This window comes from Caretta caretta, chromosome 11 (genome assembly GCF_965140235.1).
Source record: "Caretta caretta isolate rCarCar2 chromosome 11, rCarCar1.hap1, whole genome shotgun sequence".
NCBI classification, from domain to species: domain Eukaryota; kingdom Metazoa; phylum Chordata; order Testudines; family Cheloniidae; genus Caretta; species Caretta caretta.
In genome coordinates this window covers 2,230,017-2,253,936 of record NC_134216.1, presented here as the reverse complement: position 1 = coordinate 2,253,936, position 23,920 = coordinate 2,230,017, and the positions used below count along the sequence as shown (strand labels likewise).

The 23,920-nt window shown below is 57.2% G+C and overlaps 2 protein-coding genes across 2 annotated transcripts; one reads left to right on the top strand and one right to left on the bottom strand.

The window, feature by feature from the left end:
* Window positions 1–690: 690 nt before the first annotated feature.
* On the bottom strand, window positions 691–18,850 carry CYP27A1 (cytochrome P450 family 27 subfamily A member 1). Its single transcript, XM_048868727.2, has 9 exons — window positions 18,590–18,850; window positions 9,634–9,824; window positions 8,165–8,364; window positions 7,750–7,947; window positions 5,491–5,651; window positions 4,569–4,735; window positions 4,016–4,097; window positions 2,714–2,914; window positions 691–2,324 (listed from the first exon to the last, which is right to left on the bottom strand). Exons 1-9 carry the CDS (start codon window positions 18,833–18,835, stop codon window positions 2,199–2,201), a joined length of 1,572 nt encoding a protein of 523 aa, XP_048724684.2. The 5' UTR covers window positions 18,836–18,850; the 3' UTR covers window positions 691–2,198.
* A 1,813-nt stretch (window positions 18,851–20,663) lies between these two features.
* Window positions 20,664–23,048, top strand: LOC125644613 (uncharacterized). Its single transcript, XM_048868804.2, has 2 exons — window positions 20,664–22,056; window positions 22,189–23,048. Exons 1-2 carry the CDS (start codon window positions 21,649–21,651, stop codon window positions 22,492–22,494), a joined length of 714 nt encoding a protein of 237 aa, XP_048724761.2. The 5' UTR covers window positions 20,664–21,648; the 3' UTR covers window positions 22,495–23,048.
* The last annotated feature ends 872 nt before the right edge of the window (window positions 23,049–23,920 follow it).

The following is a 23,920-nucleotide window of genomic DNA, read 5'->3' as shown; positions in this document are numbered from 1 at the left end:
AAGTAGGGGCATAGCGAGCAGATCGAGGGACGTGATCGTCCCCCTCTATTCGACACTGGTGAGGCCTCATCTGGAGTCCTGTGTCCAGTTTTGGGCCCCACACTTCAAGAAGGATGTGGATAAATTGGAAAGCGTCCAGCGGAGGGCAACAAAAATGATCAGGGGGCTGGAACACATGACTTATGAGGAGAGGCTGAGGGAGCTGGGATTGTTTAGCCTGCAGAAGAGAAGAATGAGGGGGGATTTGATAGCTGCTTTCAACTACCTGAAAGGGGGTTCCAAAGAGGATGGATCGAGACTGTTCTCAATGGTAGCAGATGACAGAACGAGGAGTAATGGTCTCAAGTTACAGTGGGGGAGGTTTAGGTTGGATATTAGGAAAAACTATTTCACTAGGAGGGTGGTGAAACACTGGAATGCGTTACCTAGGGAGATGGTGGGATCTCCTTCCTTAGAGGTTTTTAAGGCCCGGCTTGACAAAGCCCTGGCTGGGATGATTTAGTTGGGGATTGGTCCTGCTTTGAGCAGGGGGTTGGACTAGACACCTCCTGAGGTCCCTTCCAACCCTGATCTTCTCTGATTCTATGATCAGGCCCCTGCCCCTGCCCCTGGCCTGGTGCTGCTGACGCTCACTGGCACCCGGGAACAGGGGTCGCCCCCCTCGCTCCACATCACGCTCAGACACAGCCCTGCAGGAGCATAAGCGCACGTTGCTTTATTGCTGCCCAGCTGGGCTACAGGACCCCCCCACGCCTGGGGCAGCGCTGACAGCCCCCGGCCCTGGCCCCCCGGGGAAGCTGGGAGGTTGCAGGCACGCGGCAGGTCGCTCACCAGAGGGCCTCCGGGCCAGGGCGGGCATGAGAGTCGGCGTCAGTGTCGGAGTTCGAACCCAGGAGTCCTGGCACCCAGCCCTATGCGTTCGTCACAGGCCGGTGGCAGGGAGGTTAGTGGAGCCCGCTGCAGCCCAGCTCCAGCCAGGCCTGGCTGGGTCCCCCCTGGCGGTGCCCGAGACAGACTGTCCCGGTGCAGAGGTTCCTCTGCCGTGGGCGGGGGGCAGGGGCTAGGTGGCGCTAGAGTGGTGGGGGCACGTTGGGGCAACCCCCCCAACCCCTCCCGCCACCCAGCCTGGAACGGGCAGCCCCTGGGGCAGGGCGAGGGGGGGCGAGCTGCTCTTCGGGTCCCTGCTGCTGCGGGGAATTCCAACGACGCCGAGGGGGGAGATGCGGAGTTTGCTCTTTGGATCAGAGCAGCGGCACCTCCGGCTCGGTGCTTTCATGGTTAACGGGGACCCCAGCCCCCCCAAGCAGCGGGAGGCCCTGACCCATCCCCGGGAGCTGGGGCGATAGCCAGACCCACCAACATACCCTCAGTTCAAGCTGGGCACATCTTGCTGGGCAAAGGGAGCCAGGCCAAAGTGGTCCCAGCAAAACGCCTGGCCGGGGGAGCTCAGGCCTGGTGAACACAGCCTGGGTGGGGAGGTCCGGAAATGAACGAACCACAATGGGTGAGCGGGCTGTTAGGCCTAATGGGCAGACAAAGCAATGTGGGGGGCATGGGAGCTAGGCTCCCCATCGCTGTGGCTGCATCCTCCAAAGGAGACTGGCACCACTTGCCCCCCAGCCTTCCTCACGCTGAGCAGAGGGACCCAGCTGGCAGGGCTGCCTCTGCCGGTGCCAGCCATATCCTGCCACCCCTGGGCTGACAGCCAGCTCCAGCCCATCTCCACTAACCTCTCCTCTGTCCCAGGACGTCCTCAGTGCCAGCTGAGAGTCACCCCTGGTGCCTTTTCCTTCCCGTTCCCAGCCAGGCCTGACTTAGCCCTGCCCGGTTCCAGGCTGGCGCTGCTTCTCCCCGGTTTGGGGATCGCTAGTGAAAGGCAACCGGGGCATTTGCCAGGGTGTCCGGACGGCCCCGGCTGCGCCCGCGAACCCCAGACCCTGTTCAACACCCTGTAAGGCTGGAGTGCGACGGACGCAGGAACACCTTTGGCCCATTGATTCCAGCTACATGGAGACCACACGGCTGCCCTGCCCACGCCAGCCGAGATCCCACCTACACCCTGACCCGTGAGCAGCTGCCATCCCCAGGGCCTAACGGGGAGAGAGCTGGGCCCAGGGCAGACCTGTCTTGCCCGGAAGGCCCAGGTGAGGGGCGGACTCGGATGGGGCCCTGGGATGAGCAAAGCGGGGTGGGCGCGCTCAGGGGGCCGGCTGGCGGGCAATGAACTGCAGGTTGATGGGCTTGTTGGGCACCAGGACAATGCGGGAGACCGACTTCACCTCCGTGCCACGGGGATCCGGCCGCAGCTCGAACGTCTGGATGATCTGTAAGGAGAAGGAGACGTCTTGTCTCTTCAGTGCCCCAGAGCCCCCTCCCCGGAGCACAGCGCCCCGGCCCCCTTCTGCCCCCCGGGGTGGCTCGGGAGTTTTCTCCCCAGTGGTTTTGCACACGGGCCCCGTCTGGGGGCTCACGCCGTGGCTGGGGCAGTCGGCTCCTACAGGGTGGTTCAGTTAGCAGTGGGGTGAGGGGACACTGAGCTCCCCCTCTTGGGGCATAGAGTCACGTAGCATCCCTGAGACCTGGGGGGTGGCACGTGTCTCCGACACGGGGGGGGGGGGTGCTGTCTGCAGCTCTGGCCCTCGGAGCGCCCTGTCCTGCGGGCCGTAGCCAATCCCCCCGTCCGACCGCTGCCACCGCGAGGGTCCCCACTCACCCTGGCCAGAGCCAGGTGCATCTCCAGCTCCGCGATGCGCCGGCCCAGGCAGCCGCGGAGCCCGTAGCCGAAGGGGATGGAGCTGAAGGGGTGGTGGGCGGAGCCGTGGCCCCGGAGCCAGCGCTGGGGCAGGAAACGCTCGGGTTCCGGGAAGCTGGTCTGGTCGTGCGCCATCGCGTAGTGAGCCAGGACGAAGAGCGTCTGATGGAGCCGGACACAGAGGAGGTGAGACCCATCCCCACGGCAAGCCGTGTCCCAGGCAACATGCCACCCCTCTTGGCGGCCCCGAGCACGTGAGGGACCAAATCCCTGGGTGGAAGGGCTGGGGGCATGGGCTAGATCTGGGCCCGGAGCGTGCTTAATTACCAGCACCCCTTGTTCGGGACATGTAGGCCCTGGGCTCCCTGTGACCAGCTCTGCCGGTGCCCCTCACTCCCGACCCGCAGCCCCTGCTAGCTCACCCCTGAGCTTCCCCCCGCCACACCTCTGCCGGTGCCCCTCACTCCCGACTCGCAGCCCCTGCTAGCTCACCCCTGAGCTTCCCACCGCCACACCTCTGCCGGTGCCCCTCACTCCCGACTCGCAGCCCCTGCTAGCTCACCCCTGAGCTTCCCACCGCCACACCTCTGCCGGTGCCCCTCACTCCCGACTCGCAGCCCCTGCTAGCTCACCCCTGAGCTTCCCCCCGCCACACCTCTGCCGGTGCCCCTCACTCCCGACTCGCAGCACCTGCTAGCCCACCCCTGGGCTTCCCCCCGCCACACCTCTGCCGGTGCCCCTCACTCCCGACTCGCAGCCCCTGCTAGCTCACCCCTGGGCTCCCTGTGACCAGCTCTGCCGGTGCCCCTCACTCCCAACCCGCAGCCCCTGCTAGCCCACCCCTGGGCTCCCCCTCGCCCCACAGCTCTGCCAGTGCCCCTCACTCCCGACTCGCAGCACCTGCTAGCCCACCCCTGGGCTCCCTGTGACCAGCTCTGCCGGTGCCCCTCACTCCCAACCCGCAGCCCCTGCTAGCCCACCCCTGGGCTCCCCCTCGCCCCACAGCTCTGCCAGTGCCCCTCAGTCCCGACCCGCAGCCCCTGCTAGCCCAGCCCTGGGCTCCCCCCCGACTTTAGGCTGGTCCCCTTCCAAGCAGAGCTGGTTTGCTGTGCCCAAGGGGGAGCTGGCTTTGTGTTGCCTTCACATGGCACATCTAGTTCCTCCAGCTCCTTCTCTGGGCCCCGCAGCCGGTGCAGCCGCAGGGCTGGGGAGCGACGGCCTCAGGCCCAGGGGCCGGGAAGCAGACCAGAGACCCCCACTCACGTTCTTCGGGAAGTGATAGCCTCCAATGACGACGTCTTTCTCCACCATGACCCTGGAATTGGTGGGGACCACGGGGTACAGCCTGCCGGGCAGGGAGAGGAGACGGGGCTACAGCATGGGATGGGGCAAGTGGCACACCTCCCCTCTCCCGTGCAGAGCCATTATCCCCATTGCACAGATGGAAACTGAGGCACAGAGTCCAAGGGACACAGGGCAGCTGTGAGAGCAGGGCAGTGGATGCTGAATTGGAGCCGGGGCACTGGCCGCTGGCCCATCCTTCTGTGCTGGCGAATGCCCTGAAGGACCGTTTGTCCAGTGCCGGGCTCCGAGTCACACCAGTGCTGGGCACAGTGCCATCTCCCTGGGACCGGGGGGGCGTGTGGGGCTGCTAGGGGAGGTTTGCCAAGTGCCGGTTAGTGAGGTGCACGGTGCCATCAGTCACCACCTCACCCTCCCTTCATGAGTCTGCCCCACCCAGGGATGCCAATAGGGCTGTGGGTTCTGCCAAGGGGGCCCCTCTTGGGCCAGGCCCCGGGGAGAGCAGGGGACGTACCTGAGCGTTTCCTTGATAATGGCCCGAAGCAGCGGCATCTTGGCGAGATCCTGGGCGCTGGGGATCTGCTCTCCGGGGACGACACTGTTCACCTCCTGGTACAAGGAGGTCTGGGTCTCTGGGCTCCTGGCTAGGTGGTAGAGGGCCCAGGACAAGGTATTGGACGTCTGGGGGGGACGACAGCAGAGACAGGGTGAGGGAGCAGCTCCGCACAGACAAGGGAGGCCGCAGGGAGGAAAAGCGGGAGCAGGCTGTGATGGACAGGGCAGCCCCTCGTGGCTCCCCAGGAGTCCCCCACCCTGCCCCACGTGGACGGCTCCCCACAAGCAAAGCCTTCGGCAGCTCCGAGCTCAGCCTAAACCCAGCCCTGCATGGCGGGGCCTGCCAGCCCAGAACCCCCACAGCTGGCTGTGTCACGCTAGTGCCAACTGAGATGGGGCCCCCCCATCGTGCCAGGCGCTGCCCAGACCCCTACGCAGATGGGGGCCCCGCTGCACCAGCTGCTGCCAGACCGCTATGGAGACAGGGTCCCCGTTGTACCAGGCGCGGCCCAGAGACAGTCAGGGACAGCTCCTGCCCTAAAGAGCTCACCATCTAAATAGACCAGAAAAAGGCAGAGGGGAAACTGAGGCCCAGAGGGGACGTGACTCACCCGGCAAGGCTGTGACAAGCTAGGAATGGAACCCAGGCTGGGCTGCTGCCCTACCCACTAGGCCCCACAGCTCCCCAGCGCGCTCCCTTTTAGACCCACTGCATCTGCCCTTGGGGTGCCCACCCCTTCCCTCCCCACCCCACACAGAGCAGCTCCTCAGCAACCCCCCACGCAACGGGGTTTGTGCCACAGCCCCCCCCCATTCAAACAGCCCCCAGGCCTGACCCCCTTGGGCCGGGTGTCAGGGCTGCGGGCCGCCGGCCGCCCTACCGTGTCCACGCCGGCCAGGAGCAGCTCCGCCACGCTGCCGTACACCTCCTCCGGCATCAGCTTGCCGCTGGCCAGCAGGTAGCTCAGGTAGCCCGACGCCTGCTCGCCTCGCTCCAGCTGCACCTCCATCTCCTCCATCTTCCTGTCAATCAGCTTCTTGCCTGCAGAGCCAGAGGGTCCAGAGCCGTCACGACCCTCGGCGGGGGGTGGGGGGCAGCTGGACTGTCGCACAGGGGAGGGGGAATCACAGCGGGTCCCGCGCAGAGACGGAGGTGGGGGAAGGGGCCTGGGGACCGTCGAGGGCTGCCCACAGAGCGACGGGGGTCACAAGCCCAGGGGATGCCCAGCTGCGAGCTCACTGCCAGGGCTCGCCCCAGACCCTGCCCAGCCGCCTCCGCGGTTGCTGGCTGGATCCCACAGGGACCCGTAACGTGGGAGCACCCCTGATGGGCACGCCTCTCCCCCAAGGGAACGGGGCTCCCCAGACGGCCCCCTCCCGCGCATGCTGAGAGACCTGGACTCATGGGCACAGCATCTCCCTGCCAGGCAGGGCCAGGCGATCCACCATCAAGGGTGGGTCTGGATGACTGCCTGTCCAGCCCAGGGCTATAGCTCCAGAGACCGGGGGTTGGGGGGATCATGGAGTCCCTCCCTCAAAGGGAGATTTCACTCTCCGTGCGGCCACACCTCTGCCAGTGGGTACTTGAGGGGCTCCCTGACTGCGGATGGAGCCAGGCAGGGAGGGCACCAAGCCCAGGGCAGGATCGACGCAGGCCCTGCCGTAGCTTGATGGGATCGAGTGGATCCTTGTTGCCCCCCCAGGACTGACTGTGATGGGAGGGTGGGGGGCAGGGGACCTGGGCCATGCACCACGGAGCAGGTCAGTCTCCCTGTGCGAATTGTTGGGCCACACATCTGAGCTGGGGCCGGTATCCCGGCAGCCCTAAGCCCCAGGGAGAGGGGTGAGCAGAGACCCCAAAGCAGCAGAATTCGCTCTGGCTTCCTGGGACCCCTCAAGGCCAAAGGCGCCGTCAGGCTCCTACCAGGCCTGACAAACCCGCTCCAGCCAACCCAGCGCTCTCCCCGCGAGCGCCCGGTGAGGTAGCGGAAGAAAGCCGAGGAGACGCGGGTCGCTAACGTCGCTGCAAAATGGGCACACTCCTGCTACCCAAGGAGCCGTGTGCTCAGGAGGAAATTCTCTTCCCCAGTCTGGCACACGGCAGCGTGGACACGCCAACGCCCGTCCGCTCCACTGCCCCGGCTCGGGGGGCAATTCATCATTGCAAAGCGAAGCCCCGTTTACATGGTAAGTCAACAGGGAAAAGCAGTGGTGGTGGGGGAGAGGTGAACCCAATGGGGGAGAGCCGCGGAACAAGGAACAGGGGGGACTCATTGTAGCTGTGGGTGCATTGCAGAGGCTGACGGGCCTATCTAAGAAATGCAGAAGGCCCCTGGTTTAGCCAATCAAAGAGGAAACCCCTGGAAGTACGTCGACACGGCAATTAAAAACCCACGGCTGGCCTGTGCCAGCCAACTTGGGCTGTGGGGATGTTTCATTGCAGTGTGGATGCCTGGGCTTGGGCTGCAGCCCGACCTCCGGGACCCTCCCACTTTGCAGGGTCCAGGAGCCCAGAAGTCTAAACAGCCCCTTAGCCTGAGCCCTGTGAGCTGGCCTGGGCCAGCCGCGGGTGCCCCCCTGCAGCGTAGACGTCCCTTGTAGGGCGAGGGGTGGGAACTCGGATCCTGGCTACGACTGGAATCCAGCACCTCTGTCAAAACCTGCTTTGCTCTGTAGGAACAGGACCCAGTGTAGACCCAGACCTGCGATTTACCCCCGGAACCTGTTCTGTTTCCATTTCTTAGCTGCACTCACATGTCGCCTTTGCTAATCAACGTCCAGTTGTTCCACTATAAATACCCGGGCTGGTATATAAATATAAGTGCCCGGGCTGGTATAAGGGCGCGATCCTGGCTGGGGCCCATCCAGCTGCGTGGACCCTGTCTCTCTGCAGACAGCTTGCCCCAGTGCCAGGGGCTGGCTATTACCAAGGGGCTCAGGGGGGTCTGTCACTAGCCTGCGCACAGAGGGCGAGGGCTGGGAGATCTGGAAGCCAGGGCTTGGTTTCAGGGAGCTGAGCTGCAGCAAGTAAAACTGCTCCCCGCGAAGGGCAGGGGTGGCGACGCGGCTCCCAGCCCTGGGTACCATCCCAGCGACACCAGGGTGGAGTCTGACCCCGGCTCCCCGCCCAGGGCACAGACCGAAGGCGAAGATGATGTCCCAGTTCTCCAGGTAGCGGTTCCAGAAGGGCAGCAGCTCCCGGCTCCACTGGGGCAGGATGGTGGCGAAGATGGAGTTCTTCAGCATGAGGCCGATGGCGTCGATGAAGCGCCGCGTCTCCACGGGGATCTCCTGCTCCAGGCACCTGATGCGGGTCTCGAAGAGGATGTAGGAGATGCCTGGCGGGAAGGAGAGGAGAGGGGCTGGTAGGGGCCCTGAACACTGACAGGGCCCCCCCGGGGGCGATCGGAGGGCCCCCCTGGGGGAAGGGGACTCCAGGGAAGCAGCGCAGGGCTGCAGCAGATCCGTCTGGATGCACTAGGGGGCAGCGTGCAATGCCCACAGGGCCCCCTGAGCCCCACTCCTTCCCCCCCGAGCCGCCCCCCTGCCCCCTACCTTCCAGGGCGAAGCTGTAGAGCAGGTTGGTCACGTTCCCCACCAGGACCCCCGAGGGGCTCCCCGCCCTCTCCACCTGCAGCCGGGCCATCAGGTCCGACACCACCTCGTTGATGGCCCCCGTGTACAGCGTGGCCTCCGACGGCTTGAGCATCCGCTGGTTGAGAACCTGGCGCAGGCGGTACCAGCGTTCCCCTTCCCTGCGGGGGAGGCAGAAGACGGCTCAGCGCCCGCCCACACCGAGGGGCAGCTGGGAGCGGGACACCGAGCCGCCCCCTCCGCGCACGCGGGGGCTGGCAGGGATGGGCCAAGAGATGAAGGGAAGGCCGGGAACTGCCCCGTAACACCGGGGTTCACTTTTCCTTCCCCCCCCAACACACAATTCCAGCTGTGCCCACTGCCTGCCCCCTGCTCCTCATCCAGCTGCCCCAAGCAACAGCCAAATGGTGGCACCGGGCCCACCTAGCCCCAAGAGCTGGCCCTGCATCCGGAGAGACTCTGCCAGGTGCCCCCCCAGCGCCAGGAGAGGGGTACAACTGTACCAGGGCGCTAAACCCCTTGCTCCAGGGCATGAGCCAACCATGGACTCTTGGGCATGGAGGAAAACATCCCACGGGCTGGTAATTCCAGAAGTGCCCACTGTGGGGACGGGGTCCTGGGCAAACCCCAGTGCCTCTGTCCCTCCACCTCCCTGCTGCCCGCAACACTGGTCTGACCCCGTCGGGGGTCCTGACCCTCCCCAGCTCCGGGCTCCGCACCCCACAGCGGCTCAAGGCTAAGGGCCTCGGTCGCTAGCGAGACCTGGCCTGCATCACCGGAAATGCTCTGTGATGAGAATTTCAGCAGAAGCTCCCACCTTTCCCCGGCACCAAAATCTTTCTGCCCAATCCTCGACTTCACCCCAGTGCTGTCTGATCACGCATTTAGAAGCAACACGTGTTAGAAATGACACACGTGGGGGAAACCAGGTCAGCCTTGACCCATCAAGCCTGCCCGTCTCTTGCACACCTTGCCTTGATTCTCTACGGCTTTGGCAGGCCCTGGCGAGCCTTCGGGACGGAGCGAAGGCAGGAGTCCAAATGCAATGCTGCCTGGGTGCCAGAACCGCCAGGCAGCCGCCCGATCAAGGACATTAGTCTTGCTAGCACACAAGGGAATAGCTCAGTTTCCTAGAGCGGTCTTTCTCAGCCTTCTTCATACCAGGCTTGCTGCCTTCCTCAACTGTGCCGGGGAGATCTCAGGGACTAGCACCGGTCCACGGACCAGTCATGGAGAAACACAGGCCTAGAGGGTCCGAAGGGACCATTAGATCGAGTAGTCTCCCCTCCTGCATGTTGCAGGCCATTGTCTTGTACCCAGCTGCTCGGGACTCCAGCCCTGTATTGATCTGGGAGCCCACATGATGTTTGCATTGCAGCAGTGCTCAGAAACACCGTCAGGACGGCTAAAGCCTTGATCATTGGACTCACTCGGTGAACGGGCCGTACTGCAGCTGCCTGATATCCCGATGCTCCTTCCACAGGGCCATGTCGCTCCTCATGGGGTATTTCCCCTCCTGCCTCAGCAGCTGCTCCAGGATCTCCGGGCTCCCGATGTTCACGTTCTTGTACTTCCCAAAGGTGGATTTCCACATGGGGCCGTAAAGCTTCCGGAACGTAATCTGCAATTCACCACAGCAGGTTGGCCCCGACTGGCACGCCAGCCCCTCGTGGAGGATTGGGAGTGGGGTATGTAGCCTTGCATTGCTGGGCTGCCACTTCCAATCCAGCCACAGGGCGGTAGTCACCAGACACCACTGTGATGGTCGGGGAGCAGATGGCTTTACCTCCCCAAGCTCCAGCAGGCCAGCCAGAAACCTCCCTGCAGCCCATGATAAAATTCAATGTCCCTGGGCACTGGGCTACTTACCTTCCTGAGCGGTTGCATTTCGTATTGGGAGTGGGGCAGCATATCTGAATGTTACCAGTGAGAACATCAGAGTCCACCCCTGCGGATGCTGGGAGAGTCCTACCCTGAATCTGCCCTTCTCTGGTAACAACGCCTCGGTGCTCTCAGAGACTGAGGTGACAGGAGAAGGGGGGCTGGCACAAGTCACCTGGCACCATGCCCAGATGGTCCAGCCAAGGGATTTAAAGGAGCTCTAGGAGAATGGGCTAAACTGCTCGCAAAACCACACAATCTCTCACCAAAAACGGCCATGGTCCCGGAGAACTGGAAAGCAACACTTTATTCTATATCTATATTTTAAAAAGACTCTGGGGGCGATTCGGGGAATTCCAATTCATATCTGGCACACTGGCTGAAAGGCGAATTAAAAACAAAACAACAAAACACCGGCCGATCCTGCGGGGAGAGGCTCGGCCCGGCCTGGCCCTGCAAAGCCAAGCTGCACCTCACCAATCTCTTGACAAGGTCTCATACAAGTAGCTACAAAAGAAGGGAAATCGTCCTGGGGTGAGAGGCCAAGTATTGTCCTAGCACAGGAACAGGCCAAGAGTCAGGGAGCAAAGTATAGCATGAAATGGTCCATTTCCACCATGGCCCCAGGGTCCTGGTGGGACCCATCAGGCTCTGCCCTAAATCCCGGGTTAATATATTTCTTAACAATCTGCACGGCGGGGTGGGGGGGATAGTGAGGTAGCACAATGGGAAGATGACACAGCTATTCAGGGGAGTCACGAGCAGAGAGCTGACTAAGTTGGGTGACCGGGAAAAATGACAGCAGATGAAATTAATGCAAAGTCCGCAGGGGGAAAAGTAAATGACTCACACACCGCCTGGGGTCTAAATGAACTGCATCGACGCATGAAAGGGACTTGGGCATCACTGTAGACCATGCGATGGAGACCTCTGCTCAGTGCACAGTTGAGGTCAAAGAAGCAACCAAGCCATTCAGCTGCATAAGGAATGGGAGGGGAATAATTATGGTGAAGTCTCTTGTACCATTCTCGAAATCTGCAGGGCAGCCTCACCTGGACACTGTGTGCATCGCATTGCAGAGAAAACCACAGCCGAGAACAGAGAGAAAGAGCCAAAGTGATTAGTGGGATGAAGAGATTTCTGCAGAGAGAGACTGGAACAGCTGGGAGAGTTCACCTGGCGGGGGGAGCAAGAGGAGATGGGACCAAGGCATATGAAGTAATGAAGGGGAGCGAGGAGGCAGGTCAGGTGCTGCTGTGGACACTCCCTCAGAACAGAAGAACAAGAAAAACTCACCATCTCAGGTCAGTTAGGAAAGCTCTTGCCACGCCAGGCGGAACAGGGCTGTGTGCTCCCTGCCGTTAGCCACCACGGAGGCGGAGAGCTTGGCATGACTTCTGAATGGATCGGAGACTCTTCTCCGGGCAATGGGCACGTCCCCAGTGACGCCAGGCAGGATTCGACAGAGATCTTCCTGCATCAAGCCCCGAGTCAACCTCTGGCTGAGCTGGGTCCGGGCAGGTTATTCCAGAGGTAACACTAGGGGGTTCTGGAACCTTGCTCTGAACACTGTTGGAGATGGGGCCCGTAACTAGATGGATCTGGGGTCTGAGCCTGTGTGCATACTACAGGTCATTATGGTGGAGACTAAAGTAGGGAAACATGGGTTTCAGTGGGAGTCAGGTTCCTAAATACCTTTGAGGATCTGGCCCACATAGGACAATCTCACATAGGATCTAGGGCCCCGATCCTATGCATGTGGCCCCCTGAGCCTACTACAGGATCGAGGCCTACGCTGAGTAAAAGCATAAAAATACACAACACTGTGCAAAGCAAAGATAAAGGGCATTTCCCCTCTCGGCTGATTCGTTTGCAGAACAACAAAGCCTTATTTGGAAACCTGACCAGCAGGCTGTGACCGAGACCCCGTTGGCACAGCAGGGCACGTCCATTCCCTTGGTGGGTATGGCACCACCGTCCCTCATCGCTGCTTCGTCAGAACAAAGCAAAGTTGCAACATATTCCAAAAACCGGCCTCTCTCGTCAGGGCTCCAATGCAGAATGGTTCCCCCGGCTCTGGCTATACCAGCCCTGGTTCCTTTTTCTAGGGAGAAGCTGTGACGAAGTGGGACCATTCTTAATGTTTCCTCTGAATATTGTGGGGGTGCCTCAGTTTCCCCTATGCAGTTCATAAGTATCTAGGGGGTGGAGTAAGGGTGTATGATCGTTGCAGAGCCCTAGAGGGCAGGTGTGTGTAGGGGTCTGGACACAGAGAATGGCCAACACCCTGTTTCCTGGGAACTGATGGCCTGGGCCCTTCCCCCTGCAAGGTGAGAGCTAAAGGGCTGGAGAACAAAGGAATCAGATGACTTCCTGGCCTGGGAAAGGGGAAAGCCCAGAGGAGGAGGGGCTGGAGGGGGTTTCAGTTCGGGGCTTGCTGGGGACGAGGAGTGAAGTGCAGACGGGGTTGTCTGGCTCACTGCCCCCCAAAATGGACCCAGCTGAGGGCTCCAGTTCTCTGCACCTACAAGCTCTGTTTTAGACCATGTTCCTGTCGTCTAATAAACCTCAGAGGATGCTGAATGCTCCAAGGTCATACCCAGGAAGGTGGAAGCTGTGTGAGCTTTGTGTCCTGAAGACAGTCTGCTCACAGAGAGGAGACTTCCCCAGAGTCCTGACTGGCTTCATGGGGAGCAGTTCCAGAGCATCACCCAGAGACTCCGTGACAGAAGCCAGGATGGGCATCTTGGAAATGCACAGAACAATAATCCTACAGCTAAGTCACAGGAGTGAAAGGAAGACGGTCATTGGCCTAGACGCATGCATATGAGTTTGCCGTTCACCATCAGTTACGCTTCCCCACCTTGATAACATTCAGATGGGTTTTCGCTTGCTGCTTTTAGTAACCTAGTCGCTGATCACACGTTCCTCTCCCCAAGGACTGGACGGCAAACACACTGAGGCCCATGGGGTGTACATCTGCATTTCCAGCGGGGAGCAGTCCTTACTCACCAGCGTGGCTATTGGATTTCTTGCATGAGGGAGGACTCCCTGACTGAGTGAAGACTTGCAGGACTGGATGCTTAATGAGCAGGGTCTATTTAAGCTATAGAATCACCCTCTGTGCTAAGCCCTGTTCAAAGGAATTTCACCATTAAGTTCAGACTTGAAAAGCAACCTAGCAACAACAGTGAATTCAGCTGCAAGGCTGGGAACCTGCTGGGAAGAAGGATTATTTCACTTTGACAAACAACATGTAGAAGATCTGCTTGGCTGAAAGCCACACAGGAGGCCGACAGTGTAAAGCCAGTGTCTGCTCATGACAGTTTGCATGGTCTCATTGTGTTGCTTATTCTCAGCAAAGCAATTGGGATGGCCAGAAATGTCAAGGTCTGGTGCCAGAGTTTTATAACTTAGTAACTAATTGCTCTCTATTTATACCTCCAGCTGTATATCATGTAGAAATGCACCCAACCTCTTAAGGGTTCCTGGCTTTGCCGGGGGATGTTGTGAAGGCCAAAACCATAATTGGGTTAAAAAAACCCACAAGAGTTAGATAAATTCATGGCGGATAGGTCCACCAATGGCTATGGTGGCCAGGGAGGCAACCCCACCCTCGGGGCGTCCTTAAACTTCTGACTGGCAGAAGGTGGGACTGGATGACAGGGGATGGATCACCCGATAATCACCCTGTTCTGATCAAGGAAGCACCCGGTATTGACCACTGTTGGAAGACAGGATACTGGGCTAGGCAGACCATTAGTTTGACCCAGTCTGGCAGTTCTTATGATCTTATTAAAAAAATACAACTAAGGAAATTCCCAAGCAAAAAGCTTTGTTACACTGCAGTTAAGGTTTTGATCACATCAACCACTAATGAGTTTTGAAAGTGTTTGAAAAGAACATTCCCTTTTTAAGCTCTCTCTCCCTCACACTCAGACCCCCTCCCTTTTGGAAAGATACCCCCAAATCCTGCATCTTGGCAGGGGGTTAGGCTAGAGCAGGGTTCTCAACCAGCAGTATGAGTCCCCCTGGCAGAGGTCTTCCAGGAAGTACATCAACTCAACTAGCGATTTGCCTAGTTTCACAACAGGCTACATAAAAAGCACTAGCGAAGTCAGGACAAACTAAAATTTCATACAGACAATGACTTGTTATTAATGCTCTAGATATTACACACTGAAACGTAAGTACAGTGTTTATATTCCAGTTGATTTATAATTATATGGTAAAAATGAGCAACTCAGCAATCTTTCCGGAATAGTGTGCTGTGATACAAAATCAGACACAAAAATACAGAAGTAAGCAGGTAGTTTTTACGTGAGGTGAAACCTGGGGGTACACAAGACAAATCAGCCTCCGGAAAGGGGTACCATATCTGGAAAGCCGCTGGACCAGCTGACCCTTGCGGTCCCCTCTCACCCAGCTGCGACCCAGGAGACAATCAGCTCCTCAGATAACCAACAACTTCATCACACCAGTCCGGTTTTCAAGGGCATTGCCGGCTGCTAGCTTTCAGCGTTGCCTGTACCCGCCAAATGAGCCTGACTGCTTCCTGTGTTAGATTTAGGAGGTCTTTTCGTTTCAAGAAGAAAACAAACACCTGGATTCCCCAGCACCTCCCATTGTCCCCAGCACCACATGCCCCCTGGGGAAACTGAGGATTGGCACAGACTGTGTTTGTGGGCGGGAGGCCCTGGAGCTGCTCTTGTCCACATGCTCCTAGGCTACAATTACCCAGGCAGAGACAAGAGGCAGCCTGTCAGGGCTTTGGCATTCAGCTGAGCACAGAGTTCATAACAGCATGGGCTCGGCCATTTCATTTTGAAGGAGAGTCAGTTAATAGCCATGTATACCACCCCACGCTACAGATAGGGAAACTGAGGCACAGAGCACAGACATGACTGGCTAAAGAGACATAAGACACTCCTCCTTCATCCCCTCCCCCCCTGTGAGAAAAAGCCCCCTGCCCGGGTGTGCATTTAAGTGAGGAGGACTTTAGCTGCTTCTAAATATTCCAGGGTGCCCTGAGAAGGAGAGGTGACTCTTTCTCTCCAGCTGGGTATTTGGGTTGCCCAGGGTGACTGGACACAGAGCAGAACCTGAACCCGATTCCTCTTTGAACTGAGAGCAGGAGATCCTGGACACACTTCATAGATCCCAAGGCCAGAAGGGATCGTTGTGATCAGCTAATCTGACCTGCAGCCTAACCCGAGCCCAGAACTTCCCTGAATGAATTCCTGTTTGAATTACAGCAGATGCTTTAAGAAAAATCCAGTCCTGATTTTAAAATCGCCTGTGATGGAGAATCCACCACACCCCTTGGTATGTTGTTCCAAACGTTAATTACCTTCACTCTCAAAAAGTTACTCATTATTTTCAGACTGAATTTGTCAAGCTTCATCCTCCAGTCATTGGGTCTTGTTAGACCTTTGTCTGCTAGACTGAGGACAGTGGCATCATTTCAGATTGGGGGGGGAGGGGGCAACTTTAATTGTGATTCCAGGGGCTACTTGGGGTTTTTTTTGCAGATAACTTAGCAATGAGTTGACAGGGGCACTGTATCTAATTCCTATACAAAGAAAGAAAATTAAATATTAGACCCACTCAGCTCCAATACGAACACGTTCTGACATCTTGTGTCAAGTCACTTAAGGGACACTGGTTAGATTTAAAATTGTAATGTCTATTCTTACTCTTGAATACAAGAATTGAAATACTTGTAGAAAAATCTCGATGACTTTCTATCCCTTCTTTTCAGTTCACCAAGCTTGGAATAGATCATTTAACTTTTGGAAATGTCCTACGAGGGTAAGGCCCCGTGAGTTTATACTGCACCTGCCTGGGGCTCGAGGCGTGTTACCGCACTACAAATTATAGGCTAGATAGAAACTGAATTTAAACAGGAATGAAACAGGCCCTGTCAAGTCACTTTCACAGGACTGCCATCCCCAAATGTTCAAAACTCATGAATCAGGCTCACCAAAAACCGTGAGATGGGCTTTAAAATCATGAGATTACATAAAGTAATAGATTTGGGGATCTTTTCATTTGCCTTCTGCTTTCTGAGCCTTAAGGGTGCAATAGGGGTCACATTTTGATGCTTTCTCCACAGCCACCAGGGCTAGACACTTCGTTTCTCTTTAAGAACGACGGATGAAATCATCACAGATCACCTAACTCCAGCAGCTGTGACTTTAAGGAAAACAATTATCATGAGACTCGTGACAAAGTCCTGAGAGTTGGCAACACAGCTTTCCTTTCTGTTTAAAGGCGAGTGACTTTCCAGAAGGCTCTTAAAACACAACACCCAGCGACTGAGTTGCGGTTCTCACAGGAGAATATTTAAAACCAAACACCAAGAAAATGCCACATTTTAAAACTGAGGAAAAAATGGAGACTTCTGAGGTATGTCAGGGCCACGGCAGGCGGGAAAGGAAAACAAACAGGCCCAGGTGCTCTGGGCAGCTCTTCCTCTTGAAAGAAAGTGGGAGGGTTAAATCTAGTCCTTAACCGAGTAAAACGTCTATTACCAAACTTCTGTCCACTCACAGCTATAAACGTTACAGTGAGCATGTCCTAACATGTGGTCAATAACTCTACACTTCATCCTTAAATATCTGAGCCGTCTTATCCAGGGCTACATATCCGCTCAGGAACTACATTGTCTGGCCTATTCTGAACAGTGCAGAGCACACACATGGTGCCCAAAGAATAACTCTGAAACCTGTCATGATTTGTGTAACAGCCGTGTTCGTCTGTATTCGCAAAGAGAAAAGGAGTACTTGTGGCACCTTAGAGACTAACCAATTTATTTGAGCATGAGCTTTCATGAGCTACAGGTCACTTCATCGGATGCATACCGTGGAAACTGCAGCAGACTTTATATACACACAGAGAATATGAAACAATACCTCCTCCCACCCCACTGTCCTGCTGGTAATAGCTTATCTAAAGTGATCATCAGGTTGGGCCATTTCCAGCACAAATCCAGGTTTTCTCACCCTCCACCCCCCCACACAAATTCACTCTCCTGCTGGTGATAGCCCATCCAAAGTGACAACTCTTTTGGATGGGCTATCACCAGCAGGAGAGTGAATTTGTCTTCTCGTGGCTCTTCTCTGCCCCCTCTCCAATTTATCCCCAGCCTGCCTGAATGGTGGGTGCCAGAGCTGGACACAGGATTCCAGCAGCGGCCGCACCAGAGCCCAAACCAGAGATAAAATAACCTCCCTGCTCCTCCTCGGCATTCCCCCGTTGATGCACCCCGGGATCACATCAGCCTGTTTGGCCGTAGCATTCCCCTGGGGGCTCATGTTCACCACAACCTTGATATCTTTTTCGGCGTCGCTGCTTCCCGGGATAGAGTCCCCCAGTCTGTCCTGTCAGTCTGGCCTGGCCTCTGTCCCTCGACGACTTTCCGCTTGGCAGTACTCAACGTTTGGCTGTATTGTATGTTTGCTTGTGCCCAGCTGAACAAGTCCAACCTCCCAGACCCTAACCCTCTGCCTCCCATAGCATGCCCTGCCAGCCCTCCGCTACTACGGCCAAGTACTCAATGCTATTTGAGCCTGTCCGAGACAGGTTCTTACCCACCCCCATCACTGCAATACCTGGGCCTCTTCTAACCCCGCATCCAGGGACACGCTGGCACCTGTGGATCTTCCTCTCTCTCACCCTGTCCCGCGGGGAGCGCCGTGCCCGCAGGGACTGGCTTGCTTTGGTTTCGAAAGGCTCGCTGCTCAGTGTTTCGGGCAGAGGTGGCTGGGTGGAGAAGGCACTGGGCACGGGGATGGAGAGGTTTGGGACGGCCCTGGAGGAGTTAGTCTGACAGTCTGGGTCCAGCCCCCAAGGACCCCGTGTCTCGTGCCCAGACAAGCCTCACCCTGAAAGCAGAACGTCCCATGGGGCCAAAGGCGCGGTGCTGTCACCCACGGTCCCCGTCCATTGCTAGAACCCCAACGCCAAGTGCCCAGCCCCACAGGGCACAATGCTCAGCCCCCCAATAGCGTGCACCCTGCTGCCCCACTCCTAGGTACCCAGCACCCCCCTCTGTTTGCCCACCCCCTAAGCCCAGCTCCCCCAGCCGGTACCCAACACCCAGCCTCCCGACTGCCAGTGTCCAGGCCCCCCAGCTGGTGCCCAACACCCAGCCCCCGCCTGCCTGGTGCCCAGCCCCCCGACTGCCCGGTGCCCAACGCCCAGCCCCCGACTGCCCGGTGCCCAGGCCCCCCAGCCGGTGCCCAACGCCCAGCCCCCGACTGCCCGGTGCCCAGGCCCCCCAGCCGGTGCCCAACACCCAGCCCCCGCCTGCCGGTGTCCAGGCCCCCCAGCTGGTGCCCAACACCCAGCCCCCGCCTGCCTGGTGCCCAGCCCCCCGACTGCCCGGTGCCCAGCCCCCCAGCCGGTGCCCAACACCCAGCCCCCGACTCCCGGTGCCCAGCCCCCCAGCCGGTGCCCAACGCCCAGCCCCCGACTCCCGGTGCCCAGGACCCCGGCCCGCACCTGCAGCTGGTGCGTATGCAGCAGGTAGCCGCGCACGAAGATCCAGTACAGGGAGCGCAGCAGCCCCGGCCCCGGCAGCTCCTCGGGGCCCTTCAGCCGCCGCTCGCCCTGCGCCGCAGCGGCTGCTCCGGCCGCGCTGGCTCGGCCCCTCCGGGCCGGCTCCGAGCGCGGCGCCCCGGCCAGCGGCTGCAGCCAGCGGCGCAGGGGGAGCCCCGCAGCTCGGCGCCCGACGCCCGGCCCCGCCATGGCCACACTGCCCGCGCCGCGGTGGCCCGGGGCGGGGGCGGGGCCGGCACCTGGGGGGGCCGAGGCGCGAGTCCCACCCCGGGGGCTGGAGGAGGAGCGAATCTGGAGCGGGCGGCAGGAGGGAGCAGCGCGGGGGGGGGATCAGGAGGGAGCAGCGCGGGGGAGGGGGCTGGAGGGGAACAGGAGGGGGCAGCGGGGGGGGGGGGGTGCAGGAGGGGATCAGGAGGTGGCAGCCGGGGGGGGGGCAGGAGGGGATCAGGAGGTGGCAGCCGGGGCGGGGGGCAGGAGGGGAACAGGAGGTGGCAGCCGGGGGGGGGGGCAGGAGGGGATCAGGAGGGAGCAGCGCGGGGGAGGGGGCTGGAGGGGAACAGGAGGGGGCAGCGGGGGGGCAGGTGGGGATCAGGAGGTGGCAGCCGGGGAGGGGGGGGCAGGAAGGGATCAGGAGGGGGCCCCCCACTACAGAAAGGATGTGGACAAATTGGAGAGAGTCCAGCGAAGGGCAACAAAAATGATTAGGGGGCTGGAGCACGTGACTTCAGAGGAGCGGCTGAGGGAACTGGGATTGTTTAGCCTGCAGAAGAGAAGAATGAGGGGGGATTTGATAGCTGCTTTCAACTACCTGAGAGGTGGTTCCAGAGAGGATGGATCTAGACTGTTCTCAGTGGTGGAAGAGGACAGGACAAGGAGCAATGGTCTCAAGTTGCAGTGGGGGAGGTCTAGGTTGGATATTAGGAAAAACTTTTTCACTAGGAGGGAGGTGAAGCATTGGAATGGGTTCCCTAGGGAGGTGGTGGGATCTCCTTCCTTAGAGGTTTTTAAGGTCAGGCTTGACAAAGCCCTGGCTGGGGTAATTTAGTTGGGGTTGGTCCTGCTTTGAGCAGGGGGTTGGACTAGATACCTGCTGAGGTCCCTTGCAACCCTGATATTCTATGATTCTATGTTTAGGAAAGGGATAGATAATAGGACAGAAAATATCATATTGCCTCTATATAAATCCATGGTACACCCACATCTTGAATACTGCCTGCAGATGTGGTCACCCCATCTCAAAAAAGAGATATTGGACTTGGAAAAGGTTTGGAAAAGGGCAACAAAAATGATGAGGGGTATGGAACAGCTTTTGTATGAGAAGAGATTAACAAAACTGGGACTTTTCAGCTTGGAAAAGAGATGACTAAGGGGGGATATGATAGAGGTCTATAAAACCATGACTGGTGTGGAGAAAGTAAAGAAGAAAGTGTTATTTACTCCTTCTCATAACACAAGATCTAGGGGGTCACCAAATGAAAATGTTGTGAAGGCCAAGACTATAACAGGGTTCAAAAAAGAACTAGTTAAGTTCATGGAGGATAGGTCCATCAGTGGCTATTAGCCAGGATGGGCAGGGATGGTGTCCCAAGCCTCTGTTTGCCAGAAGCTGGGAATGGGTGACAGGGGATGGATCACTTGCTGATTCCCTGTTCGGTTCATTCCCTCTGGGGCACCTGGCCCTGGCCACTGTCGGAAGACAGGACACTGGGCTAGATGGACCTTTGGTCTGACCCAGTCTGGCCGCTCTTATGTTGTTCAGGAGGGGATCTGGAGGGGGGTAGGAGTAGGGGGCAAGTGGAGGGAGTAGGTGGGGGAGGAAAGGGGGGCAGGAGGGGATCTGGAGGGGGCAGCAGGGAGGAAGTTGGTGCGGGAGGAAGGGGTGAGGCAGGAGGGGATCTGGAGGGGGCAGCAGGGAGGAGGTTGGTGGGGGAGGAAGGAGTGGGACAGGACGGGATCTGAAGGGGGCAGAAGGAGGGAGTTGGTGGGAGTAGGGAGAAGGTGGAGGGTGCAGGAAGGTGTTGGTGAGGTTTGGAGGGGGGCATTCAACCTTCCTGGACAGAGGAAGCTGGCCATGGGGGTCTCAGGTTGCTAAGACCAGACCCCCCCTGCTGGGAATGTGCACCTGGTTTCTGGTACCTGAGTACCCTCTCTCTCCCTGAGCCTACCCTACTGCCCAGGGAACCGATCAGTAGTATAAGGGCCCGACCATCAATCAAATCCTAACCCCGCCCCCTTGACCCCTTAGCCCCACCCCTTGACCCCTTAGCCCCACCCACCGGAAGTCCCACCCTCATGAGTTATTACTTCTGGGGTCAAGGCTGCCACATGACTGGAAGCGAGGTGTGTCATGTGACACCCACCCCACCCCTTGACCCCTTAACCCCACCCCTTGACCTCTCCCCCCACCGGAAGTCCTGCCCCATGGGGTATTACTTCCAGGGTCAAGGCTGCCACGTGACCGGAAGCAAGGTATGTCATGTGACCCCTCTAACAACTCCTCCCACTGCCCTCTACCAATCAGGATGGGTTTCATCCCCTGTAGGACTTTCCCCAAGAGGAGCTTTGACCAATCAGGGCGAGTTCTGGGGCGGGGTGTCCTCTCCGGAAGTGGGTCTTGTGACCCCTCTAACAACCCCCCCCCCCACCTTCTACCAATCAGGATGGGTTTTGCCCCTGTAGGACCGCCCAGAGAGGAGCTTTGACCCATCAGGGCGAGTTCCGGGGTGGGGGTGTCCTCTCTGGAAGTGGGTCTTGTGACCCCTCTAACAACTCCTCCCCTGACCCTGCTACCAATCAGGAGGGGTTTTGTTCCGATAGGACCAAGAGGAGATTTGACCAATTAGGATGAGTTCCGGGGGCGGGGTGACCCGTCCGGAAATGATTCATGTGACCCCTCTAACAACTCCTCCCACCAACCTCTACCAATCAGGCCAGCCCGAGAGCAGATTTGACCAAAATAGGGCAGGTTCTGGGATGGGGTGAACCGCCCAGAAGAGGGGCGTATGACCCCTCTGCCAATCAGAGCGCAGCACCATCACCCCATAAGGCCCAGCGTCGGGCAGAAGAGGCTGTCTTTTACCAAGAGCTCGTGTTTTAGAAATCGTGGAAACATGGACTCCTTCACCACCCCCGTGAGGACTTCGGACTTTGTTTTAGCCCCGAGGGCCTTCAACAAACTGCGGAGAAAGCGCTACATCAGAGAGAGCTCCGAGGAGGAGGGAGCGATTGAGGGGAGCCCTTTGGCCCAGCCATTGATGGACACACCGGAAACCGACCCCGAAACCCAGCTGCTTGTGGGGCCCCGCGATGAGCGTGATGGCCTCTTGTTGTCCACCCCCCGAGAGGTGGAAAGTGATCACGGCTTGGGGGAGTTACGGGCGGACAACGTGAATGAAAAAGACGTGGCTCAGGTAAATGAATGTTTAAGAAGTGACGGTCGGGGTGGGGGTGTAACGGGGGCTAGGAACCAGGGATTGTGTAAATCAAAAACCAAGCAGTGGTGTGCTTACGCTGTTTCTTTTTTGAAAAAAATCTCTCAACAGCTCGATGATGCCTTTCTAGAGGACCCGGAGACTCTGGACAGTGTTGCACCAAGCAGCGAAGATGAACCGGGCCCACCTTGTTTTTGCTCAACGCCGATACAAAATGTTGAAGAGGACTCCGAGGATGACGGCTATGAGGAGTTTAGGAGGAGGTTTGGCATGGAACTGACTGAGCCAGTGCCACATCTTGAGCGTAAAAAAGTCATGCGGATTATTGTACGCGTTGCTGTTTATTCTGTTCTTAATCACTGTCTTAGGCAAAAGCTTTTTGAAGATTGTGAGGGCTGTGTCATAGATGCACCATGACTGTGTGATTTGGACTTCAGTGGATATAAACTGCAAGCTCCGGGGGCCTGTGTGCTGAGCTGTGTTTGGAAAGCTTATTAAACACTGTTATTGCCATAGGTTATGCTATGCAATGTCTGTGCCTAACCCAAGAACATTTAGCACAAGGGGTGACCTTGATAAATGCTGTGCAATTCAGTGGAGACCCTGACCATGTTTTAAAGAAAATGACCAAACCGGAAGATGCCTGCTTAGAGCGCAGGCATATTGACCGTCTGGTCCGCACAAAAAGTTACAGAACCCTGCTTAAGAAAAAGTCTATTTGTAAGAAATCTAAAAGGATTAAGTTAGAAAATGGTGAGGGGCCAAACATGCGATATAAAACTTGGCAGCTGTAAATTAAAAAAAAAAAAAAAAATCTATTGAAAAGGGCTTTGTGACTATCTGTATTTCTGTTAAAAGGTCTCTGGCCCCTAAGGGAGCTTAAAGAAAAAAAGACTTTCTTTTTTTAATGGAGCATCTTGGTTTGTTTTCAAGGAGCTGTATGTCTTTTAAATAAAAAAAATTGTTTGTGAGCTCTTGTGTCTTTTGTGTAAGAGAGACCCATTTACAGCAAAAAAAAAAAAAAGCTGAAATGTATGTTGTGGGAGGGGGAAAAATATCCTAAAAATGTGTTTATAATAAAACAAACAGGGATGGTTCAGACATGTGGTTGAGTACAATAGAGCTGACTTATTCTGTTGAACTGAACGGGTTTAACCACCCCCCCCCTCACTGAATAGCCAGGGGTGACTGTGATTACTCACCCTTGTTGCTATAGGGTTAATTTTGATGGGGGTGCACCCATAGTAAGGGAGGTGGGTGGGTGAGGATGGTGAGTTCTGATTAATATGAAATGAAATGAAACCTCAGGAGTTTGCCAATGCTATTGGGCAGTTTAAATATAACCCCTGGAGTTGGTGGAATGCTATAGGCCAGTTTAAATATGGCCCAGGAGTTGGTTGGTTGAAGGTGATTTTCTAGAAATCACCCCCCGCCCCACCAAACTTTAAGCATGAAAGAAACATGTTTTTAGAAACAAAAACAAGTCCCAAGACATTCATTGATATCTGCAAAGGGTCCCTCACTTGAAATGGTTACTATAAGAAGGCCCTACAGGGGTGGGGAAAAATAAAATGTATTTGAACTTAAAAAAGAAAAGCAGCCCAATTGTGCAGAAAACTTATTCCCCACCCCCGATCACAAAAGAGAATGCTAGGGAGGGGTGATCCAATCAACCTGCTAACTATTTTGAAACAAAAGAGTTAGGATGGTGTAAAAAAAACCCAAAACCTCAGGTAGCTTGGAGACTGTCTCTTTCAACAGAAACTCTCTTGAATTGCTGCTGGACTGCAAGTGGAGGTATGTTCCCTGTTTTTTTTTTAACTCTGAAAATATATATATATTA

What these genes read in the sequence shown, in the direction of transcription:
- LOC125644613 (XM_048868804.2), top strand. Translation starts at nt 21,649, where the DNA reads ATGACCCCTCTGCCAATCAGAGCGCAGCACCATCACCCCATAAGGCCC. An exon ending in ATGAAAAAGACGTGGCTCAG is followed by an intron (nt 22,057 to 22,188) that starts GTAAATGAATGT and finishes ATCTCTCAACAG; the next exon opens with CTCGATGATGCCTTTCTAGA.
- CYP27A1 (XM_048868727.2), bottom strand. Translation starts at nt 18,835, where the DNA reads ATGGCGGGGCCGGGCGTCGGGCGCCGAGCTGCGGGGCTCCCCCTGCGC. An exon ending in CAGTACGGCCCGTTCACCGA is followed by an intron (nt 8,365 to 9,633) that starts GTGAGTCCAATG and finishes CCTCCCCCGCAG; the next exon opens with GGAAGGGGAACGCTGGTACC. An exon ending in CTACAGCTTCGCCCTGGAAG is followed by an intron (nt 7,948 to 8,164) that starts GTAGGGGGCAGG and finishes CCTTCCCGCCAG; the next exon opens with GCATCTCCTACATCCTCTTC.